The sequence below is a fragment of the Micropterus dolomieu genome, linkage group LG23, assembly GCF_021292245.1.
Source record: "Micropterus dolomieu isolate WLL.071019.BEF.003 ecotype Adirondacks linkage group LG23, ASM2129224v1, whole genome shotgun sequence".
Taxonomy (NCBI): Eukaryota; Metazoa; Chordata; class Actinopteri; order Centrarchiformes; family Centrarchidae; genus Micropterus; species Micropterus dolomieu.
Window position 1 is genome coordinate 14,247,856 of NC_060172.1, and position 24,771 is coordinate 14,272,626.

At 40.4% G+C, this 24,771-nt stretch overlaps 1 protein-coding gene across 9 annotated transcripts in view; it reads right to left on the minus strand.

Annotated features, from left to right (window-relative positions):
• rapgef6 (Rap guanine nucleotide exchange factor (GEF) 6) overlaps positions 1 to 24,771 on the minus strand; it is a 163,382-nt gene that overhangs the window by 20,152 nt on the left and 118,459 nt on the right. For all 9 annotated transcript variants that reach the window (XM_046040632.1, XM_046040629.1, XM_046040627.1 and 6 more), the window contains 10 exons: positions 23,369 to 23,549; positions 21,295 to 21,431; positions 18,944 to 19,102; positions 17,966 to 18,118; positions 16,458 to 16,622; positions 15,079 to 15,186; positions 14,540 to 14,743; positions 12,328 to 12,436; positions 11,980 to 12,223; positions 6,356 to 6,513 (listed from right to left, as the gene is read on the minus strand). In XM_046040632.1, coding sequence (XP_045896588.1) covers positions 6,356 to 6,513; positions 11,980 to 12,223; positions 12,328 to 12,436; positions 14,540 to 14,743; positions 15,079 to 15,186; positions 16,458 to 16,622; positions 17,966 to 18,118; positions 18,944 to 19,102; positions 21,295 to 21,431; positions 23,369 to 23,549 — 1,618 coding nt within the window. The remainder of the gene's footprint in view (positions 1 to 6,355; positions 6,514 to 11,979; positions 12,224 to 12,327; positions 12,437 to 14,539; positions 14,744 to 15,078; positions 15,187 to 16,457; positions 16,623 to 17,965; positions 18,119 to 18,943; positions 19,103 to 21,294; positions 21,432 to 23,368; positions 23,550 to 24,771) is intronic.

Consider the following 24,771-nt stretch of genomic DNA (forward strand, 5'->3'; position numbering starts at 1 on the left):
TGTATAACCAAATGGGGAAAGGGTCAAAGACATACACACACTGGTTTCAGCTTTTACAGTGACCTAAATTTGAAATTCAACGTACCCAACTATTTACATTCACCAATGATGTTGCTAAATTATCTTACCGTTTTAACCTATCTATCTGACCTGATTGTTTTACTGTTGCTAAATTAGCTTACTGTTTTGATGTAAGGAGACTTGTCTTCTAACTACAGTTTAATAACATTACTTTCACTTTATGTTAAACATGTTTAACATCCCATAAACTATACCTCTGTACATTGTACATCAAAAACAAATCTCGTCAATGACTCTGGGGAAATAAGTACACATGGCATGATTAATGACATCACAGGTTACTCATCCTTCACAGCAAACAAACACTACAGCCTTTCTGAGCTTCACACAAAGCTTGATCAAGATAAAGAAACGGACACGTGCACTTAGAAAGGGAAAGGAAAAAATAGGGTGCTGTGAGCAGCGTAATAATACTGGAGGCAGCAGGAATCTCACAGCAAACATGCAGGGACAATCAGTCCAATGATACCCACATATTATCATCTCTCACTTTCTTTTGGTTACGTGACCCGGTCATACTTTTGTTTTTAACACCATCTTATTGTTTATTGTAGCACCAAAACACCAAAGCTAATTCCTTGTATGTGTAAACCTACTTGGCAATAAAGTTGATTCTGATTTTGATGTAATAATTACATTTGAGTCCTGTCACCTACCGCAAATAACATTATAGATGAAGCAATGCTATAGCTATGCGTCCAGCGTCATTTAAGATTATGAAAGACCTGCAGATTGACTTAATCAGTGAATAATGAATCATTAAAACTTAAACCATTTACTGAATCATATTATGTAATGCACCATTTAGAAGCTATGAACGTAATATTTAATAATTCATAAAGAAACAATAAAACTGCATCATCTCCCACAATGACTCTGTTTTGCCATGTTAGATGACATACTGTATTATTGTTTAATCAATTTAAAGACAGAAACTCAACAGAAAAGACAAAATAAAAGCTACAATCTCCTGGGGCAGCTGATGCTGGATGCGACTCACACAGTGTGTTTATTAGCGAGTGAGTGAAATATTGCATTAAAGATGCCTGTGTTTGAGTAAGGAAGAGGGTTTGGCCCACTAGCCACAGACAGCAAAAGAGCTTGATCACGTAAACTGAAAATGGAGGGAGATCACGAAGAGATCATCGAGCCCAGCAGAGACTTTATTTCCTGAGAGTACTCAGGAGGAACAACATCACACAGAGGCTGCTGGGCTCCTCCTACCAAGCCTCTATTGAAAGCATGTTGACATACTGCATGTGCGTGTGGTCACACAGGTCTCACAGGAACGTGTTTCAGAGGGTCATCAACACCGCACAGAAGATCATTGGCTGCCCTTTCCTCACACTGGAAGAACTACATAGTTCCCGCTGTCTAAAAAAAATCCAGAACATTCTAAAAGGACACTTCTCATCCAGGCCACACCCTGTTTGAAATGTTACCGTCAGGCAGACTGTACAGATCCATCAGGGCAAAAACCCCATCTGCAATAACTGTAATCAACGCTGCTAAAGTGATTTGAACTGATTGAGGGATTGTAGTATTGTTGTAAGTGTATGACTGTGTATGTGTATATGAATGCCTGTTCATGCTGCTTTTTAGATACTATTTACTAACTATCTTTAAGTTATATTTTAGGAATGATGCACTGGCTGGTCAGCACTTTGACATTTTCGTTGTACATGTGACAATGACAATAAAGTTTTCTATCTTCTATCTAGAAGAAGAAAAAAACCTAGGTCTGTTTGACTAATGAGCCTGTTCAAGCGATGCACACTTACACAACTGCTTCCTCCTTGTTTACCATGCAGAAAAGGGTTAAGCGTGGTCAGACACAAAGTCATTACCTTCATCTTTATTAGGACACAGATCTCTGATCTGTCTGTGACTGTGGGGATTCTTTAGGTGTGTGTGCGCGTGCGTGCGTGCGTGTTTAGATGTCTATAGCTGCGGCAGCTTTATTATCATCATCACTACAATAGCAGCAGCACAATAAGCAGGAACAAACTGCTGAAGGTAAAGCCAATAATAATGTTAAAGTGAATGCTGATAATAAATCACCTCTGCTTGTTTAAAGAGCTTGTTGGTGTGTCACTGTTTCTGTATGGGCTTCATTGTATTTTCAATATCTGTGATGTGTGAAAGAAAGTAGTGAGGTTTCTTTGAAGGGGACGTAGCATCACTCTGGATGTATCCATGTATAAACATGTTGCTGTTGTTGTTGCTTCTCTGTATAAGCATTTCACAGACTTATTTCTTGATATGAATCCAAGCATCCAGATGTTTTTCTGCTTTGTATAATGTGTGAATTTCACTTCACTTTGATTTTGCATTTAATGGGTCCTGGAATGTGGACATATTTCGATGTTGGAGCCCAATGTTGACTATGACTGACCTCTCTGGACTGTGAGGCTATTGATTTAAATCACATGACATATGCACTTAATATGATTGTCATATCAAATGATTATTGAGTTTTATCCTCACGCCTGTGGCTCCTTCCCTTTTTTCTGCGTTGCTGCAGTAGCAGAGCTCCTCTCTGTTTGTACAGCACGGTGATGAAGGTGGGCTGAGCGGAGGCTAAATGCTTTGTGTCTCATTATCTGTGATTTGAGTGTGGAAGCTCTCGGCTAAATAGCTGGCTATCACATCTGGGGGGGCTTAATCATATTTAATCCACCGGACGAGCTGCGACCTGGTCTGCACACAGGCGGACAATCGCTGCCCATCCAGCCAAACATTCAATCAATTATCATCTTTAATAAGGTATCGTTCATTTTCATCAACACCAGAGAATTTATTCATTTATTCAAAGCCAAAGAGGACTTCTACACAGGGAAAAAAAGGTCTTGGGTTTTTGCAAACGCAGCACTAAAAGAGGCTGCACACTTCCCACAAGTCTCAGTCTCCTCCTCATCCTCCTCGCCCTCCTCTCTACTGTTTGCCAAAGCTTTTCCCAGTCACTCCATCATGCAGCTGGAAGACATAAATCCCATGTGAAAGCTATGTGAAAGCTTACAGACCAGAAGAGGGCAGGGCATGATAGCTTGAGGTGCTCAGAAGGGAGTGGAGTAGAGAATCTAATAAATAAACACAAATGAATTCCTGAACATCCTCTTTAGCTTAAAGGAAATGGCTGGTGATATTTTATGTTTTAGTATCACCAATCCCCCCATAAGAGACAAAAACCAACATTGCCTCTATCCTGCTAACATAACCTAACTAACCTGAGCATTGTCTCTGTAGTCAGAGCTCGACACTACGTATGGCTCTGTGTGATAAGACTCTTATCATAAGAATTTTTTTCAGTAAGACACACGATAAAGCCATATGGTTGCATTAGGCGCCATGTTCCTTCATGCTCCTTTCTGTCTCAGCAGCTGGAGGTGTATGTCGGTGGCTGTGCCTGATTGACAGCAGCCTGCAGGCTTAGCTCTGGTAACGGTGACAGGGGAACAGACAAAGTAAGCAAACTTGCACTGTAGCTTAGAAGCCATGGGCTGACAGCGTGTTGATGAAGACTAAGAACTACACCAGTAACCAGATGGATCGAAGTGACATTTATAGGGACGTTTACATGCTCTTTAATGTGCTGCAGCTGAGCATCAAGCCATCAGCTCATGTTAGCAGTGGACTGGTGAAAAGTTTGTTTGGTTGTTCGTTCGACAACCTAAGGTTCAGGACAAGATGAGTGTTTGTGCTTCACTAATGTGGTTGTTCAAAGTCTGTGGCCCTTGTGTTGTGTAGCGGCTGTCTGGCTCAGTGTGACCGTCTGCTCTGCCTATGACAGAAAGTTTACATTACGGCTTTCTGCATATATCATTTAAAACAAAGCTATTTTATTGGATGTACAGAAAGAAGTTGTCCATTTATGTAGACATGGAACTAACTGTTTTTTGATGAATTAATTCAATGATACAGTAGGAGGCACCATCATGAAACCAAAAAAATATTTCTCCCTATTGGTATGTGATTTGTTTCTCTGAAAGGACAACACGAATGATTTACACAGCAGGTGTGTACACTGCAGCAGGTAAAAAATTCTATTTAATTTCAGGTGGACTTTAAATGCACTCTAAATGCAGTTTGTGGATGCAGAGATGCAAAGACGGAGTGTGGAAAATAAGTTCATGGATTAAAGAAGAAAAAAAGTCAAGATGGAGGAGGCATTTGGGAGAAATATTTCCCGAAGCACAATCAAACAATGGCATTGAAGGTATGTATACTTACAGTACAGTCCCAGGGCTTGGTAAGCAGAAAAGAAAGGGAGAAAACACAGTAAGTATGGGAGAAAGCGAGAGCGTAGGAGGAGTACAAAGAGACATAGTGGTTGGAAACATCATGACAGAAGAGAAAAAGGAGGGAAGACCAGTGGATTCTCTACTGTAGCTTTAATCTGTTCATGGGAAACCAGAGGAGCTGAGTGTAACTCATCATGCCGACTCGACACTAGAACATCTGTTTAAAATCATAGCAAGAGAAACGCAAGAGAGAGAAAAGGTGTGTCCAATTACTCACTTTTGCTAATACGGTCTAATAAAGTGAGACTATATCAGTAACACTTTATTTAAGCAAGAACTTTACTAAAGCCTTATTAGGATTAAGAATTTTCTAAGGGTGTCATGCCCATGATAGGCAATAATAACAAAGAAAACAAGCTAAAGGTCTAAGGACTAAAAAGTTAGACCAATCCAAAACAATAACTTTGTTATGCCATGTTGCTCATACTTTCCAGTATGAACAGTTGAAAGGTTAAAATTGATGCAACAGCTTTTGATCCCTATGCTAATGTCATCAGAGGTAGGACTTTGGAGGTGAATTATTTATGAGGCCCAGTTGCCGTGTTTGTTTGTACTCAAGTACAACAAAACCACATGCGAAGCATAGGTTTGTACATGAGTGTGCGTCAGTCTGTGTGTAACTTATTGAGAAATGGCCGGTGGAATAAATCAGGACCACATTCACTCTCTAACTTGCTTTCACCTTCCCACTTTCTCTTTCTTGTTCTACCCTCTCTCAATATTTCATTCACACTAACACACAGATACACAAATCACACAAAGGGATTGCTCCTTGTTGGTTTTAATAAATATGGGAGCAGAATCCGTCTGACAGTGATGGAATAAATACATCTTATAGTCCAGGAGGTTATTTCTTGTCAGACGGACAAAATTCTGTGGCACTCCAAAAAGAGAAAACCCAGGCTATGTGTGAGTGTGAATGTGTGTGTGCACCTATGCTAGAAACCTTCAGTTGCTTGCTTTGAGTGAGTGAATGTGTGTTCCTTTGTCAGCACAGGTAAGCATAAGTGTTCTAGAGGAATTTGCCTTTATTTCATGGAGGGGGAAAGATAGAAGAGGAGAGACGCAGAGTTTGTGTTCGAGTGCAAACAACAGTACGCTTCTCATATGGCTGCTTTATGTGATTATATTCAAGCGCTGTCAGTACAGCGTCTCTGAGCTTTGGAGTCCTTTACTCCAGTGGCTTTCACTGTTCAATGAGACAGAGGTCTCAAGTCAAGTGAGACAAAGAGCTTCAGGAAAGTAGCACTGAATTGTTTGACTGGGACACCTGAAGTAAGACCATGAAGGTCATAAATAACTATGAATAAAAGTTTTGCTTCGCTTAAACATACAAGTACTTGCACTTGTGTTGTACACAAAAAAATAAAAAAAAGGAGGGATTTTATGGATGCTAGGAATCTGGGGTTTGTGTCTTTTGTTTGTGTAATTTGTAAAAAGAAATGTGTTTGCATGAATGTGCTTCATTTCAACCCTTTGTTTCATGTTTGACCTTTACAGAGTTTCACTTAGAAAGACAAGTTTCAGGATGTGTTTCTCAAGATATATATTTTTTTAAAGTTTACTTAACGAACCATCAAATGCATTTAGTAAGAAAGACTCAAAGAGTTTGACAGTGGTAGTAGAGATGCAGACAGGAAATGTAGGGAGCAAGAGAAAAGTATGAGATGGAACAAAGGTCCCAATGGTTGGGAATCGAACCGTGGATTATGTTGCGGTTATGTGGTATGCACCTTAACAATCAGGCCACCGGGGTGCCTTGGCCATAGTGTCTTATGGTTATGATAACATTGTAATCACCAAATTACTGAAAGAAAAAAATAAAATATAAAAGAGTGTTGAGACAATAAGACAGGCCAAAAGTTTAGCCAGATAATGAAATCAAAAGTGAGCATCAATAATAATCCTTCACTGGAAAGGAAAATGGCAGCTGTGTCCCAATTTAATACTACATACTAATTCTTTTTTCTTACCTGCCGGGTTGGAGAAGTCGAGGACACTGGTGGCCGGCTGCAGCAGGTCGGGACTGCTGGATGACAGGTTTCCAGGTATGGGCATGATGGCCACGCTGTGACGACACTGCTTGGTACCCACAATGCTGTCATCCTGAGACTGACCCATACCACCATCACTACAAAGGAAAGCAGGGACGGTAGGGAGGTAAGGAAAGTAAAGACAAGGGGGGTGAAGGTTGGAGCAGGGGAAAGGACGGATGGTATTCAAAGAAAAAGGGTGAGAAAGAAAGAGAAAGACAAACAAAATTAGATTTTCTCCATCAAAGACTAACTTATTGTTCTTAAATTGATTTTACACTTTTGTTCTGCAGCAGTAGTCATTTTTCAAAGAACTACCTGGATGTTTTTCCCCCCTTTGTTTTAGGAGTGTTTCCCCTTCATCTTGAGATAATATTAAATAATGTAAAAATCACAACTCATAACATCAGGAGATTGAATCAAAATGTCTACTCTTGCAGAATGACACAAACATCAACATCACTATATTTATCTTTTTAATATGCAGCAGGGACACAGCTGAAATTCATCCATGAGGCGGTTTCATGAACGGCAGGAACTGATGAGGAGCATTCACGAATAGTTCATCAAACACAAACACGACATGAGACAACAACAGAGGCACACATGAGCTAACAGAGACACAAACAAACGTTGCAAACAGCAGAGCACATGTGAAAATAAATGATAAGTAATGAGGATTTAGCACATTCAGATGTTTTCCCGTGACTTTTGAGAGTGGTTTCATTTACACATATGTATTTTGTGGCCCTGCTCTTTTCTCTTGTGTGTGTACAGCAGTTGGACACATTATGCGGCTGAACTGGACATTTGAGAGACAGGCGCCTTTCTACCTCACTCTTCAGCTGCGCTCGGGGATATGCAAACATCAACCTTTACATTAATGGTCTCATTAGACTGCCTGGATCTGCATACACGTGACAGAAATGGCAAGACTTTCTAGGCAAACCCATAGACAGAAAGGTTGGGTATTGTGATGTTGAATAGCCCAGCCTCAAATGATAATGTAAAGGTTGGATAGCAGTTTCTTAAACACTTGTGACAGCTTTCTGCAAGGTAAGTTAAATGTAAATTTAAGGCTTTAATATCTCATTGAATGCAATTTAATACCCGTTTCATGATCATTTCGGCAAGTAGGAAAATATGATGGAAAACCAGTAGGGACATTATGGCCTAGACTTATTTATCATTATATCACATTCTTTACAGTAGTTCCCAGCAGTTTGTAACAAAAATTTTCAAATAATATATTTATAAAATCAATGGGACCGGGACCCAGATAATTATGATTGAAATTGGATGGAGGATTTGCTAAAACTGACACTTGCCTATTATGAGAGGAAGAGTACTTGTGGACTGTTTATTACATTGTAAGACTGTTTTTTTTTTTTTATTGTTCAACAACTGAATTCAATGCTTTTTAAGACATTTCAAATCTGACAAAATGTAAGACTTTTAGTGGTAGTGTAAGACCTTTAGCAGTATAAGGAATTTACTTCATCAATTTAAAGTACACACATTTAGAGCATTTGAGAGTGGAACAACAAACAGAATAAGAAGACGACGAAGAAGACGAAGACGAACGGAAGCAATATAATCTGAATTTGGCATGTTAAATAAACATTGCACACATTCAAATATGCTGTCCTTGTGAGTTTGAGTCACAGTCTGTAACTGAGTATCTGAGAGAGAGTGTTCATCTCATCCTGCCTGCATACTAATTGTAGCTTCCCTCAAGGTGTGTGTGTGTGTCCATAAAGTGTGTACTGAGCACTGTGCAGTAATGCAGGGCTTCCACTAACACGGACGTGTGCTGCTGTAGCAAAGCCTCTGGAATCTTCGAGTCACCAGTCGATAGGTGCTGCACAGACAAGGTTGAAGAAAGAGGGGAGAGAAAAAGATGGAAGGACAGTAAAAACAGAAATGGGCAGTGGAAGAAAAGAGGAGTAGAGGAAAGAAATAGAACCTCCCCCCCAGTAAAACAGAAGGTAAGATAACTTGGTGGGTAGCGGATAAAGGAGGAGAAATTGACAAAGGAGATTTAGAAAGAGTATAATGGTGAAATTGATAGAGATAAGACTAGCACGGATCTCAAATAAGACTAATCTGACACTGTTAGCTGGTGCTCATGTTGTGACTGTTCAACATCAAGAAGAATCCAAACCAACTTTAGCCAGTAACACTCAACACTGAAATAAACCATGGCCTCCTTGATATTTTCTGCAACATCCCTGCAGAATACTGTACCTTTGGTTGAATAACAGAACATCTAAGACTGATTTTAGAAAGTGTTGAACACAAATCTAACTGAAGAAGGAAGGAACACCTCAAATCTGAGGAAAAGCGGGATTTATGTGTTAAATGAAATCGACAAATGCAGTCCTCTAGTAATGTTGCTGAAGGTCAGTGGTGTGTGTGTGTGTGTGTGTGTGTGTGTGTGTGTGTGTGTGTGTGTGTGTGTGTGTGTGTGTGTGTGTCTGCAGATGGATACTGAATCAAATGGTTAGAGGATGGGGAGTTACGCAAGAATCCTTACCCAAACAGGCCCCTGAAGCAGCAGAGACAAACGGGAAGAGAGACGACATTGCGTGAACATTGCGTAAGCGTGAACAAAAAAAAGAAAACACCACAAAAAAACTGAAGCAGAGCGCGCACACACACACACACACACAAACACACATGTTGGTTGACAGAATATACAATAGCCATAGTTTGGGCAAAAATAAATGACATAAGCAGAATAATGCCAGCACAGATTTAGAGACATATTTTTTGCAGGTGCAGCAGCAGCAGTGTAGACGTGGCGCAGTGAGCATGCAGTAAAATGTGGTCTTGTAGGGTGAATGTTGAGATGCACAACCATGTGACTCAACACAACAGTTAACAGAGTTACGCATCACGATTTACTACATTTAATTGTATCACAAAGAAGTAGAGAGGATGAAAATGGCATCATGGGACATGGGGTTACTACTTTATCGTCATCTCACTAAATCACCTAGACTTCTGAGACAAACTGACTAAAGGCTAAAACCTCTGTCTATTGCTTTCCAATCTGTGCAATGTAAATCTACTGGGTTGGTCAATACAGCATGTATGTAAAGGTGTACGCACAGACCCGGACGTCTTAATTTGGCAGAAAAACAACTTGTTTATAGCCAGTGTGTCCTTGTCATATAAAATCCTTGTCTGAAGTGGAGCACAATGTCAGCCAAGAACATAAAGAAGCAGCAGCAGTGAGCACGCAAACTGCGCAAGAGCATCTGAATAAGATTTTAAAGTGTTGAACAAGATAACGGTGTTTTGAAAGGTGCTAAATAAATAAAGTTTATTATTATATTATTTGGTTTAATTTAACTTGCCTGATGTTTAAGAAGTGTGCAAAAGCAACATACAGATAGACAACTTCACAATGTTGCCTCCTGTCAAAATTTCATCCTACAATAGGCACTGATGAATCCCCATTGACCCATATCACCCGTCTCATCTCCAGTCCCTTTCATCAGCCCTCTATTCCTTTGAACCAAAGAGTGGTTTGAATGGCGCCGACAAGCAAAATAAAAAGCAATGAAAGCCCTTGTTTGGTCGATAAATAGAACGCAGCGGAGAGTCTTTGGAAGCTGTGCATCGAGTTGGATCAATGGCCGTGTGATCGCGTGCTGCATCATGAGACAGAGCACAATCAGTTCTCAAGCAAACTGCGTGGCTTTGTGAACATCGTCACAGACCTGGAAACGGATAGCAGCGAGAGAGAAAAGTGAGGGGACATGGGTACACATTGCATTGGCTGTGCGTGTGTGAGAGTTTACAGTGCGTGAGAGCCGTGCTGACGGTTAACTCTGTAATTAACAGGTCGAGAACAGAGTCTTCTCTCTGACACAGTATGGAGTTTAATGAGGCCTGGGAAGGCATGAAATGATGAAATGAAATCAAGCCTGTATCAGCATGTTATGGGTGGAATATTGAATGTGAGCCTCCATCAGCACAATTGCTTTGAATTGCTCCAGATGCTGATAGTACAATGGCTGGTTATGGATGACAACGACAGTGGTTATGATGATGTTGATGATGACTTTTACTTTTTGGGGATTTGGCTGGAACCTATCGACATCACAGCAGCAGAATATAAGAGTACTGCATCCCAGGAAACCACAAGTATGAAAACGCAAAAGTAAACACATTTTCAGAGCCATGTTCCTGTAACTACAGCTTGAAATAACACAGACTTCCATACTGTTTTACTGTGTACCACTAATTTCCAATAAACCTAGGTAAGCAGTTTAAGTTAAAGTTGGGTAGAATCTCTCCATTTCTTGTTCATACAAACCACAAGAGGAGGCTGAAATGTGCTTCTCTATGACTTTCTGAGGTGCAATCAGTTCTTCAGTTCAGTCGCAAAGCCAGATGCTTAGATTTCTGCTCACGCCTCCAATATTTTCTGTCTGCAGATGGTTGCAGCTTGCTACAATACTGATGCAGAGACAGTATACAGATCCAGTTAGCGAGTATTGTGGGAACTCACGTAACTACTTTTAAATTGATATTCTGAACTTGTTAGCAAACCTCCAACAATTAAAGAGCAACATTATTGTTCATTTTGAGTCATGTTTTCTGGCCACCGCCACCAAATTCAATATTCATTCTCATTTAGCTCTGTTTTGCTTTCCACCAACTCCTGGGGAAAATATCTTGCTCTTGCGATGCTAAATGCCCCACTATGTTCACCAGATAGTCTCCAACTGTGTCTGTTTGCCTTTTGGTGCTGAGCAGATGGTGTACAGTCTGTTTATAGAGCTTTTTCACTGAAAACAGCTGTCTGCTGTGGCTGAAAGCAACCTATGAGAGCGGTGACAGTGAACCAAAACAGTTAAGTGCCGGGCCGGGCCGCTAAACACTGAAACTCACGATAAAGCTGCTTAAAGCTGAGGGGAGCTGCAGATTCAGCAGCTCCCTACGAGCGACCCCATTCACATTGTTCTCACATCACCATTTGAGACATTATTATAAAAATATAGATTATAGCTGCCTTCCTATAAATCGTTAAGACATACAATCATGCCAAGTTGTTTTCTGACCATAATTCCCATCTCACCATTCTGCGGTGCAGACAGTACTATGAGGTAATTTAGTTTTTGTTGTCCCAGTTGCCCTATCTGATCAGTTAAATCGATTTATTGATATATACCTGCATCGTTATTCTATGTCCTTCTGCCTGCTTTTTTGTACAAAGTTTTAACAAAACATTTAGACTGGAATATTACTTTTAATCCATTTTATTTCCATTCAAGCACTGCCTGCACCCACGCAGACAGTAGTGTTAACATAAATTTACACAATTTACATAAATTTATCTTCTCTTATATCCTGTGTAGTTGATGTATTTTATTTTGCTTTCTATTTTTATCTAATTTTGTCCTCATGCATTTTGACCTCCATAGTGGTATTTCATGTCATCTTCTCTCATCTATCTCTCTCTCTCTTTATCTCTTGTAACGCACTTTGTAATTTTGTGTAAGTGAAATAAAGTAAATAAAGTTTACCATTATTAGAATGAATCCTCCTACCTGAATGGTTTGGGTGGCAGTATACTGAAGCGCGTCTTCTCCAGCATCTTCCTGATCTTGTTTCGTCCTCCTGACACAGTGTTGGCCTTCATTTTCCTGGTGCTCTTGTGGTCTGTAGGAAACTCCATGTCTCCGGGAAGGTCGGGGATGGAGAAGCGATTGCCTTTTTTCTCCTGGATCTTGGGAATGTGAGGGCCGCCGTTCTTTTTCTCATGCACAATTCTGCTAAGGAGCTCTTTGAAGACTAGATGGAGGCACAGAAAGAGGAGGAGGATAAATAAAAGAGCTAATAAATAATTAGCACTGATAATAATTGTGTATTAGTATGAGAGTACAAATACAGCTCACCAAATATGTTGGTTTTGACGGTGAGAGAGAGGTGTGTGTTATTTCTGAGGATGTCAACAGCTTTGGTGACGGAGATGTTCTCAAAGTTCTGACCGTTGACCTCCATGATCTGAAACACGATAGAAGAAATGATGAAGAGCTCAATCCAAACTGGTTACAGTGCTGTGACAGAGGTGCAGATTAGTCTGTATAAAAACACCCACTGAAAACCTTTAGTTTATCCTTGACTGAAAGACCATAGTTCTATTCTGGCTTGCCTGTCATGATATTATTCTTGACTCTTGACTGAGAATATCTGCAAGCAGTCTATTAACTGTAAAGGGTAAACAACGTGGTTACCCAGTTACTGTAAATGACACAAGAAGGGAAGTGTGCGTTGTGACTGCCTGGTAACGATGGCGTTTCATGTGATCTTTGGAAGAGTAGTATGTAGTTGGTAAAATATAAAAAAGAAGCAAACCGTCAGATAATCTACCATGAAGGCAGACCTAGACCAGGGAAAAAAATTCTGTTCGTTTTATCAGCTCTCACATTCAACAGATGTGAAGTTTAACCACAGATGCACACAGATGATTTTTTGAGAATAGTCAATATGGATGTTCAAAGACAAGTTGCCTCTGATCAAAACTTGGCAGTTGGACAACTATATTATGTTCCTATTGTTTCTTGCAGATCCTCTCAAGCTGTACCAGACTTTATGAACTTTGCTCTTTATCCAGAGTTTTTTAGTGCAATTCAAGCTCCAACTCCCATTTAAGCTGCTGAATGAAATTTGGAATTTATTCCCAAAGCCACTTCAATGTAGTTTGTAATTTAATTTTTCCTGTTGTACTGAGAGGTGAATCTTTACCCCAGTTTGAGGTCATGTGTCCTCTAGAGTATGTTATCTTTATCCTACTTCTACTGTATCTGGTTCCCGTTTCTATTCCATAAAAACTGACCAGCATCCAAGTTCCTGCTGCTGAAAAGTATCACATGACAAAATCATGTTTTTGCTGTAACCAGGCGATGAGGGGTACCTGGTATTCACAGATATGGTGCTTTGAAATTTTCCTCTCATCAGACCACACTATCTATCCTCAGGTGCTCCGAGTCCTTGACACAAGTGTCGTTTTGTTAACTCCAGACTCGGGAGTGGCTTGCATTTAGCCCTGACCCATCATAAACACACGACTGATGAGGTGCTGCAGAGGTTGTTGAAATGTGGAGGCTTCTCTTCTCTTTAGAGGTCTCTAGATTCTTACTCACCTTTCTGATCAAAGCTCTTATCTGAAAGCTGTCCAAACAGCTTCCAAACATTTTTTACTTCACAATGATGATGTCAACAAGTCCATCTCTGAGGTCTCAGAGGTTTTTTAGACTTGGTTTTAATTCAAATGTATAGGCAGGTATGTGGCGTTCTAAATAATATCCTGTTGGGACCTTCGGTACCAGCAGGAGCAGCAACTTCTCAGAGCCAGGGGACAGGCTCTCCGTTTGACTGACATGCAGTCCTGTCCTATAAGCCTTTCTTACAAGAATCATCAAGAGTATATGTATAATGAATGTGTATATATTTCAAAGTGGTAAAAAGAAAACATCTGCACTGGTGTTGGGAAGATGACTCAACACGAGACATCTAGCTTGAGCATGCATCTTTCTGGATGTGTGCTTGTACTGATTACTAAATTACATACTGTGCCTTTTGACCAGTTGATTTAAGGTTATGGATTTTTTCATTCTGCATCCTATAATTTAGTGGAAACATTTCTATATCCTATGTTTCACATAAATTCTGTATCTATATCATATTTCATCCTATTACATAAAACATTTAATTATGTAATTCTATGTATTATATTGCACATTCATTCTATTTTGTGAAAGAAAATACAACAATAAACTAAAAAGCATGACAAACTGGTAGCAATATATCATACCTAATAGTACCACTCTGTACTTTATGGCTGCATTTTATATAGTGAACAAATCTTCACCTCTCATTAACCCACTCACACCGATGGCAGAGAGCTACCATGTAAGGTGCTTTCCTGACCATCGGGAGCAATTTGGTACAGTTTGAGTTTGGTGTCTTGCCCAAGGACACTTCGACATATGGACAGGAGGAGGTGGAGATTGAATCGCCAACCCTATAATCAGTGGAAGTCCCGCTAAATCTCTGGAGCCGCAGCTGCCCCATTCAACCACGTGATGTCGTATTCTGTCCACTCACCTGATCTCCCCGTTTGAGTCCCGTCTCTGCAGCCTTACTCCCTTCTTCCACCGACTCAACAAAGATGCCGAATCCTCTCTCGCTGCCGCCCTGCACGCTGAAGTAGAGCGGCGACTCCCTGGACGCCTTCTGCAGAGTGATCTGTCTCCACTTAGCCTTGGCTGCACATGCTATGTTCAGCAGCCGCAAATGGCCCTTCATTTTCTGACAAGCAGGGAAAATGGGAAAATGATGAGCCTAAGGAGTTTTGCATTTAAATTAGCTTTTGTTTCTCAAGTTGTCCAATGTAGATTTGGATGGAAAAACAACTGGCAATGCTTTGAGCCGATTTAAAACCAGTTTTGTTTTTACACGAGGATACATACACAATATATATTACACAATAATTGGTTGGTATCAATCAATTTTGCTAACTGGGAGAGTCTTGCTGTAATTTAAAATGAACCAACTTAACGGAGTAAAAAGTGAAAAAGATGAACCGAATTATAGCTCAAATGCACTGAAGTAAAAACTAAATTTGGATGTATGTTTGATCTTACTGTTGCTTCCAGATGTATCTCAAAGTCTTCCAAGAAGCGTGTCATGGCTGGGTCACCCTCAAAGTCATTGAAGTGGTTGTTGACCCACAGCAGCACTATTCTCGTTACCTGTAAGACACAATCACAACTTAATTTAGTGGGAACACCAAAACGCACACTGCTTTTCACCCAGTTCCTGTAACAATGCATTTTCACCCAGTGTGTGAGCTGCTTTGACAAGAAATTTGTTGAGAGCTCTTGCAGAATGTTTGTACTGTAGGTGCTGGGTCAGACGGACCATTTAACTTGGGAAGCTGGCAGTTTCTCAAGGACACTTCAGCAGGCTAAATGCTTGGCAACATGAGTGCTTTAAAGTTTTGTCACCATGCTGTCAAAAACTGCCTGTTTTAAATATTTCTCATTTAGTGGTGCCAAACAATGCAACTGTTACACTAACATGAGGGAGCCCCAATGGCCAGATTTTAGTTTTAACACAGTCCAATTATAGTTCTCTCTGTCTTTATTTTCTGAAAAATATAAAAAAATAAATAAAAACAAAAATTCTTCAGCAGCTAGTAAAACATGGGAAACAGCAGGGAGGCTAAATAATGACCATGTGCAGGAGGGCTGCAGTGAAAATGTTTAACCACTGGTTGACCGCCTAATTTTGTCCCATAGAGATTTTTTTTTTTTAAAGAAAAATCTAAATCAAAGGGCAAACAATTATTTCTGCAAATTTACACTGCTGGCAAAAGGTCAGAGAGGCAGCCGAAATATCAACACAGTGTATCAATCAATGTCCACTTTGTGCTCTCTCTTTTGTTTCTCACGCCATCTCACCTCCTCTTTCCACATTCTGTTACTCTCCCCCTGCTCCTTCTGTACAAGATTAGATCCTGTTTAATGGAGCTGACGATTATAAGCCTGAATGACAACCACATAAAGACTATTGACAGTACAAGACTAATCTTAGGTTAAAGCATTTATGGACAATGGGAGTGTCAGGCATGAACAAATTGCTGCTGGGCTCAAGGACAGCTGAGCTGGCTGGTCCTGTATTGATCTGCATGTGAGCGCCACAACACATGAATTTCCATCAACATACATGAATACAAAACATAAGGAGTGCTGATAGGAGCATAAGGGGTGTACTTCAAAACTGCACACATAAAATAGTACAGAATAGATGGAGTATATACTGGTTTCACTTGGAATGCGTACCCAACACTACTACCCTGCACCATTTACACAGACACAAACACTTGTACATTCCCATCCCAGCCAGCTGACCCACTTGACACCCCCCCCCACCCACACACACACACACACACACACACACACACACACACACACCCCTTTCTTGTCCACAAACACTCAAAACTTTCGCTCATCCAACTCACCGTATCCCGGAGGCTGTCCAACTGGAACCACTCCAGCAGTTTCTTGCCGACCTCCATCGGATTTGACAGGAAGGTCCTGTAGGTCAGCAGAAAGTCTTCTATGTAGGTGGGGTCCACCACTGACGGTTCTTCAACCAGGTGCATGATCAGACGCTCTGGGGTTCCCTGGGGTGAAAAACAAACACACACATATAAGTACACACAGGTGACTACAGCTGAAATGACACAAGGCCACACATAATCTATACAGACACATACAAGCAAACAAGGTACACACAACTGCATATGTACACACTAATTTGAATAAATGATGTCGACATTAATGATAAAAGTGACAAGGACAAACTATAAGATTCAGCTATTGAACTGAGGTGTCACTCACCTATCAATAACACACACACACACACACACACACACTAACCATAACCACTACTTTCCTAAATCTAACCCTAACCTTAAACCCAAGTCTTCAATCTAAAACTGAATGATTTTCATTCTGCAGATTTTTGTCACCATAAGGAAGGCGAGTAGTAATTGTAAGTAGCAGATTTACAATGGCAAAGACACACAAAGTTTGTTAATGTTATCAGAGCAGAGGTTTCTGGGGGAAACGATTCATTTTGACAGGGAACAGAAACTAGAAAGGCATCCACTTTTATGCGACACAAAAAGAACAAAGCCAAAAACAGAAGCGGAAATGCTAACACTTGTGAATTGACTCATCTCCACTGGATGTGTTTTCCTCGGAGCGATGGCCAAGAGAATCATTGAGGCCCATTATCTGATCAATACCTGGCTGCCACTGGAGGCTCGGGAGAAGGATCAAAAGGCCTTGGAGCGCTTTCCAATGTAGCGTACAAGAAAACGCTCCGGCAAACACTAATAGTGCCAACGGTGCCTCTAAACAATCAACTGAGAACGCCGAACAGCTGCATTGATGTTTTTGCAAGATACTGTGTGTGAGGGCATGGTCGATTCATAATGAGGTGGTACTCAAATCAATCTGGGGCATTTCTGTGTATTTAGTGCTTAATAATGAAAAACAAAACAAAAACAAAGGGTGATGATTTGATTTTCTGATTTAATTAATTAGTAATGTAATCCCAAACTTAGGGTGAGATTAAACATGCTTCTTAGTTTACTGGCATGATGTTTAAACCTTGGTTATTGTTTAGGATATGTTCTTGAACAAGGTTTAATATATTTCTATATCAAGTCAGATAACAAAGGCTGAGCTCTGGATGAAACATCAGTCTAACTTGAGTTTATGTTTGAACCCGAAATCATCATGCATCGCTATATTTACATCCACAGTTCACATTTTGTCACAATACCAAAAATGTTTTACTTTGTTGATCTTTGTCAGAGGTTGGGGTCAGATACAGAACATAAACCTTGGGGACTAAAAGAACTCCAGTGACATTTCAGAACAGCAAAACACTTTATCGAACCCTGGCTGAACTCTGGTTCCTTAAAATCTAACAAAACAACACTTTAAAATCACTTACCTTGATGACAATGTGTCCCTTCCGGGTCCCGCTGCGGTCAAGCTCCCGGTGCTCCTTCACCATCACAATCTCCCCTTCCTCCTCCACCTTGTGTGTGTTCTTCTCCACATGGTTGAGGATACGCCAGTAGTCCTCCTGGGCAATGCAGACGAACTGGTCGAGGATGACATGGGGTAAGCGGGTGAACTTGTAGTAGAGCAAAACGCTGCTCCGCACCACAGCAGGGTACTCAAACAACAGCACAGAAGAAGCATGAGGGCGGGCAGAGAGAGGCATGAGAGGACGAAGGAAGGAAGGTCCAACAATACAATCTCTGACACTAACTAAACTCAAAGAAATAAGCCTAAATATCACCTGGGTGGTCCAAAATCCTCTCAGTTAGCCATTTTGCAGATGCATCCTTCACTTAAACACTTGACACTGGAGCTAAACTAACTTCCCATTATATCACGCTGAACAGAAAGTGTCAGGACGTGACTCGTCACTGTCACTCAATTTCTGCATTTGCCTGGCCAAGCCTGCAACTTCCTGTGTATCTGAAGACAGGAAACAAAGTGTGTAGTGGAGGAACTGGCCAACGTGACCAAAGGTTACCGCAAGTACACATCCCTGCTACATATCAAGACAGCTTTCTCTGAGAAACCTGCAAGGCTATTTGTAAACACACCGTGAGAAATACACCACTCCATGTCAATGTACAAGAGGCCTGTGGCTTCACTGACAAGCAAGATTCTGTAATTTTAAAGGTATACTAAAAGTAATGCTTTGATAATTTTAGGAATGTACATTCATAAACAAAATGACAGAAATGAAAAACTCAAAGTAAAAAAGAACACACCCTCACATCACACCAGTTTACTCAAAAATGATGAAACATATCCAACATTGCTATGAAAATAAATTATTTTTAATCATTAATGTAGGATTATGGTGGTAACAATGGCAACTTTTTTTAAAAACTTGGTCAGTAGTCTTTACCTGGCAGTCGTCCCCCTTGGTGCGAACTTCCCCGTTCATGTACTGTTTGTCCAATGAGGGTGAGATGCCAAAACTGTTACCCATGCAAAGAGTCTCCACTCTTCCCTCTGGATGGCTGATCTCCACCGCCCCGTTCAGGATAACATACCAGAGGTCCAGCTGTAGACAGGCAAACAAAGACAATGTCATCAAACATATAATGTCGAACAAGTTATACTGCCAATACTAATGCTGGCTTGTGGATTTTCTTATTGCTCTCCAGTCATGTGCCTTTCTACAGTGAAGTCAATATACTATACATCCATGTGTACTTAATATCTTGCAGTTTTAAACTACTCCTGTAGTAACTGGGGTCGGCACACAAGCAACAGCATCAAATACATCGGTTTTGACTGTGGTTCAGCAAAAAAACATTGTGTTTCACTCTATACGACCCTTTATTAACCTCACTTGGCACCGTTTTATCTTAAGTCATTAGATTTCAAAAGAGCACACTGGATATCACTGCACCGCTGCACAAGAATGACTGTGTAAAGGGCTATATAACTGATATTTAGTATCTTGTGAGCATAATGTGCTTTGTGTGCTTTGTGTGAGGTGTGAGTGTGGTGGTGAAGAGCTATTGTGTCTCTAGCGGTGGCTTTTGAAAAGGAAATGCTAGCAGGCATATTATAACAAGCCATTCATCCTGGGTGTGAGCGGATGGAGGGAGGGAGGGTGAACGAGCCCTGGGCTCCCTCCGCAACCATAACTGATATTTCCTTCTCATTGCCTTTTCATTCTCTGACTGTTTCTCACCCAGCAGGTCTCCAATTCTCTCAGAGCGTCTCACTCTCTCTCCCCAACAGCTTCTCTTTCTTCCAGTCAGCCTCTCACTCTCTTTATTGCTCAGCACTGATGAAATGCTAATAAGTGAGGTGAGGTAGGGTAATCAACGACATATATAAAACACTGAGAGGCTATTTTAAGCCTGCATACATTTAACACACCTCAGTGCATATACTATGTATTTATAACAAGCCTGCAAAGGTGGGTAAAATGTTATTTGCCAAGCTCTTATTCTTTAAATAAAATGGCGATTTAAGAAACTTTAGTTGGCTTCACGCGTCACTGTATCTCTGGCGATCCCTTGTTGGCTCCCTCTGCTTCCATTTGCTCTTCCTTTCTGTCCTCTGAAGCACTTTACCTCTCTTAACTTTGTTAGACCACTTTAGACTCTTTTATTTTCCTTTCCCTCTCTCGCTCACTTAGCAGAGTTGTGTTCACTTGTGAGAGGAGTAAAGTGCTTCTCTTTGACCTTCAACAGTCCACAGAGAGACAAACAGAGCGGAGGAGACCTGTCCATCAGCCAGACTCGACACATATGGAAGCACAGCCATACAATGCACACTGCCTATTTGTGTATATGTGTGTATTGTTCTGTTGATGTGGATTCCCGCCCTTCCTGGAGCTTGGCGGCTGGCAGTTCATTGCCATTTATCACCCTGTCGGTTCTAATGCTGCTATGTGTAACCAAACAGCCATGACAGAGCTCCTGTTTCTCAGGCATGTAACTTAATTAATTAGCTGTGTAGCGGCTCGAGTGATTGACGGGGCTTCGACTCTGCAGTGACTTTGCATATACCAGTTTCTGTGTGTCAATTAGCTTTGGATAGACTGGAGGACGGTGAGGATGTGTGTGTCTATATACATGGAAAGGTGTCAACAACCGTATGTGCTTTTTCAAACCTGTGTGTGTGTATGTGGTTCCATGTACTTTTGTTCTTCATTTTCCATTTTACGTACTTAAGCGTGTTAATCCAAGCTGACATACTACGACTTCCTTCATGCTTGTGTGTATTTATGTGTCCTTTATATTTGGAAGCACTGTTTTGCCACGGAAAGACAATTTTAAGCTTTTTTGTAACTGTAATTATATTAACCACCCGATTAAGAATCAACAAGCCTATAAATACATCTTGTTTCTGACTGAATAATGACAAACGCTAATTTAACTGTTAAGGGAATTCAGTATAATTATGTTAATGGTTAACGGATGATTCATCTGAGTGGGACAAGCAAAAGAAACATTAAAATATAACAACTCTAATCACTAAATTAATCATTCTTAAGACTTCTTAAAGCCTTGAATTGTGAACAAACTTCCTCAGACATTTATTGGGCCCTTTTACAGTACTTTTCTGTTTAAAGATTTGTGTGTTATGTGTGCATTATTAGTTCATTCTTACAAGGTAGATTTTTTTTGTCACAATACAGGTTGTAGGGTGAAATTACTATGTAGTAGACAATATATATTAATATAAAAGCAATTATAAAAAAAAACTATAAACAGAAAAACTATATTCAATTACCTCCTGCTTGTTGTGCAGTATGACTGTGCCAGCCTGCTCCACCACCTCAAACACCATGACGCTACACAAGTCTCTGCGCACAGACATGGTCATGTTGGCAAAGGCAGGCAGCTGGTGCATGAACTCCAGTAGTTGTTCTGAAGGGCACAAAAAGGAAGGAGTGAAGAGAAGAAATCCACTGAATAGAAAATAAAAAAAAACAACTGTTGTGAAGCATGTAAACACCACGTATCGATGTTACTTGTGTATCCAAAGCAATGCTTCTCAGGTGTGTGGGTAAAACACTCATTGATTTTTCCACTGAGAAAGGGCAGCATTTCTAAAACAAACTATGGGCTTTTAAAGGGTCTAAATGCAAGCAAACCATACTGTGATACATCACTAGGGCTAGTCATTTCAAGTACAAAGAAAAATGCAACCATTTTTTAAATGTAGTCTCAAGGCTTGCAGCACTCCATCAGTGGTGATAGCAAAACATTTCTACCCTTTTCATCTTATATACTACTATATGTCTATATTCTTCAAAACTTTCACAACCTGTAACCTTTCAGAAAACAAACATCATAACATACAGACACAGAATGTCGTTTTCATCCAGTGAACCTAAGCTAACAACGATACTGCCAGTACACCATCAGTGCTAAAGATTTTTAAGCCTAATGAGAAACTTTCACACTCTGTTCCTTCCCTGCTGATCTTCTGTCAACCTCCTCTGCGCTGTGGCCGAGAACAGAGTGACCTAGTCCACCCTGCACACTATGCAGGCCGGCTCAGTGGCTCCCTTTAATTCCCCCTGCTGTTGTCGCCTCAGTCATTTCCTCTCTTCATCTTTGTCTCTGTCCCTCTTTGCTTTGGTCTTTCAAAAACCTGGGTTAGATGGTCATAGTATGTTAAGTCTAGGGTTGTCTACAAAATTTCATTGAAACATTGTGATGGACAATGGCATCGGGGGTTCACGTGCGCAAGGGGGATAGCGGTCTCATTTTAATACTTTCTAGAGGCCAGAAGAGGGAAAATTACCCAGTAATTAATAAAGGCAAGGGCAGAATAAATTCAGAAAATGAATTAACCTAATTCTGCCTTAGAGAAACTTTTAATCATGTCGTAACCCCTAAGACACATCAAGTGATCTCTTGGGTGGGTCTTGACCCCCAGGTTGGGAACCAGTGGGCTAAAGCATTACCACCTCTGACAGACAACTGAGAATATCTTTACCCATTTATTTAAGAAAATACTTCCAGAGAGTCTCTGGAAAGGACACACAAACTGAGCAGGTAACAAAAAAGGTCATCAAAGAAAATTGTAATAAATTGTTATCTTGAAAAGTAGAGGACGTTGGATAAAGTCACTAAGGATACAGTATGGATACTGAGTGACATCCTTCATATTCAAACATTTAATTTCCACCGGTGTTGTTGAATCGAATGTTTTAAATTTGAAAAACTGAACTCAACTGAAATGTATTAATAAAGAAAAAAATATTTATTTATTTTGATTTTTGAGATACTGCACGAGCCAGTGTTGAACTTGGGGCTAGACACGTCCTCCTCTCTACAGAATCTCTCCTCTGAATGAGTGTAACTAGTCAATGGTGAAGACCATGAGAAGGCCAGCCTACCAGCAGGCACACAGCAGGCACACAGCAGGCCAGGCCTTTACAATTCCACTCAGCTCTCTGATGTGGTCACCTTCTCCTCCAGGACCCTACTGGGCTAATGAGGTCGTCTCTCTGATTGCCTGCTTAAAAATACACACTGGAAGGGCACTGATGTTTAGAGACCACTGTGAGGGGTCTTTTTGTGAGAGGGGCATACTGAATGATAGATGGTGTCTGTGAGGGCTGTGTGTCGTGTAAATGAGGTCTAAAAATAGCAACTGGCCGTCTTTAAGTGTATCAAGTGACAGTCAGACACATAGCATTTAAGCCACTCTTTTCATTACATTTAAGTAAATTTGCTTGAAATGTGATGGTTGATTACAGACAAGCAAGACATAATAACCTTTTCAAGCTATTTTACAATTCTAAATACCATGACCGTAAAGACGAATTAGACAGAAAACTTCATTAACTGACCAATGTCGTCATCGTTGCGGTCGGCTGGTTCTTTTTCAAGACACTCTCGGACCAGGTCTCGGCCCAGAAGAGTGTCAGAAGCTCTCTCCAGGTCCTCATCTTCCTCCTCCTCTTCCTCACTGTCCACCGCAGCCTCTGGAAGTCCAGACAGGTCCACATCTCCGAGCTCGCTCTCTGTGGCCTGGAGCAAAGACAGGGGTGAAGGCAGCACAGTGGTTGGTAACAGTACAAGGAAAGAAAGAAGGTCTGTGCAGAACTGTTCTTGTTCTTCTAAAACATAATAATTAAAGTTTTTATTTCTTTAATTAGGAAACTCTGCATTTTATGGATTTTAGGTACATATAATAATTTTAGATTGTGTTTTTATTTCTCCTAGGATTAAACCTGCTAGACTCTGCTAAGACTATCTCAAGCATTCATTCCAGTGATAATGTGACCTGGAAAATAATATTGGAGCAGTGATGTGTTTCATGTGTAATGAAATAGCACACCAGTTTAATAAAGTATCATTCAGTGTCAGGAGGTACAATATTGTGCAGTTATAGAGATTTGATTCAGAGCAGACTTGAATTAGGTTTGAGGTTAATTCAGTATTTTTATATACAGTCTATGGAATTATGTCAAGACGATTAAGATGTTGGCACATAGTGATCAATTCTAGATAACAAGATAAGATAGAGCAGGACAACAACTAATCTTACTCAAAGTTGTGCAAGAGCAATTATGAGAAATGTAAAAAGCAGCCAAATTCAAAGTGATAATCTTCACCAGATATTTCCTATAGTTTCAGACAGTATCGATGTTTTGGGAAAAATATGTGATCAAGTAGAGCCACATAAAATTTGTAAAAAGCTATAAAATACCTCCTCTTCCTTTACATCTCTATTCTCCTTGTATCATCCACACAAAACATGAAGGATAACCTTGCAATGAGCAGCTCTATCTGTGACCGTGAGCTAAAACCCTGACACCAAATCCCAAACTAGAAAACAGAGGCGAACCGCCAAATATTTAAATCCAGCAGTAATAATTCATATTCCACTATTTTTCCACAGTAGCGGGGCAGACAGATGGTTGGCACAGTGTGGCTCTAAAGGGGCATAGGGGCTTTCAGGTCAGGTGGGAATTGAACCATCAACCGAGAGGTGAAAAGAAGGGCTCTCCAGTGGCAGTGGTAGCACTGCAGGCCATCTGTTAGAGCTTGCTGGAGGGCCTATAAAACAAAGGAAATCTTGCAGCAAATATTATAAAGCTTGCGCTATTTGAAATTATTTTTATTTATTTATTTATTTATTAAATTATTTGTAAAGAATTCACTTACTCAACTGGTGTTTGTCAACGTAAAAGGGAAGGTAAAAAGGAAATACAGTGAATACTAGATTATGCACTGTACTGTATTTAAG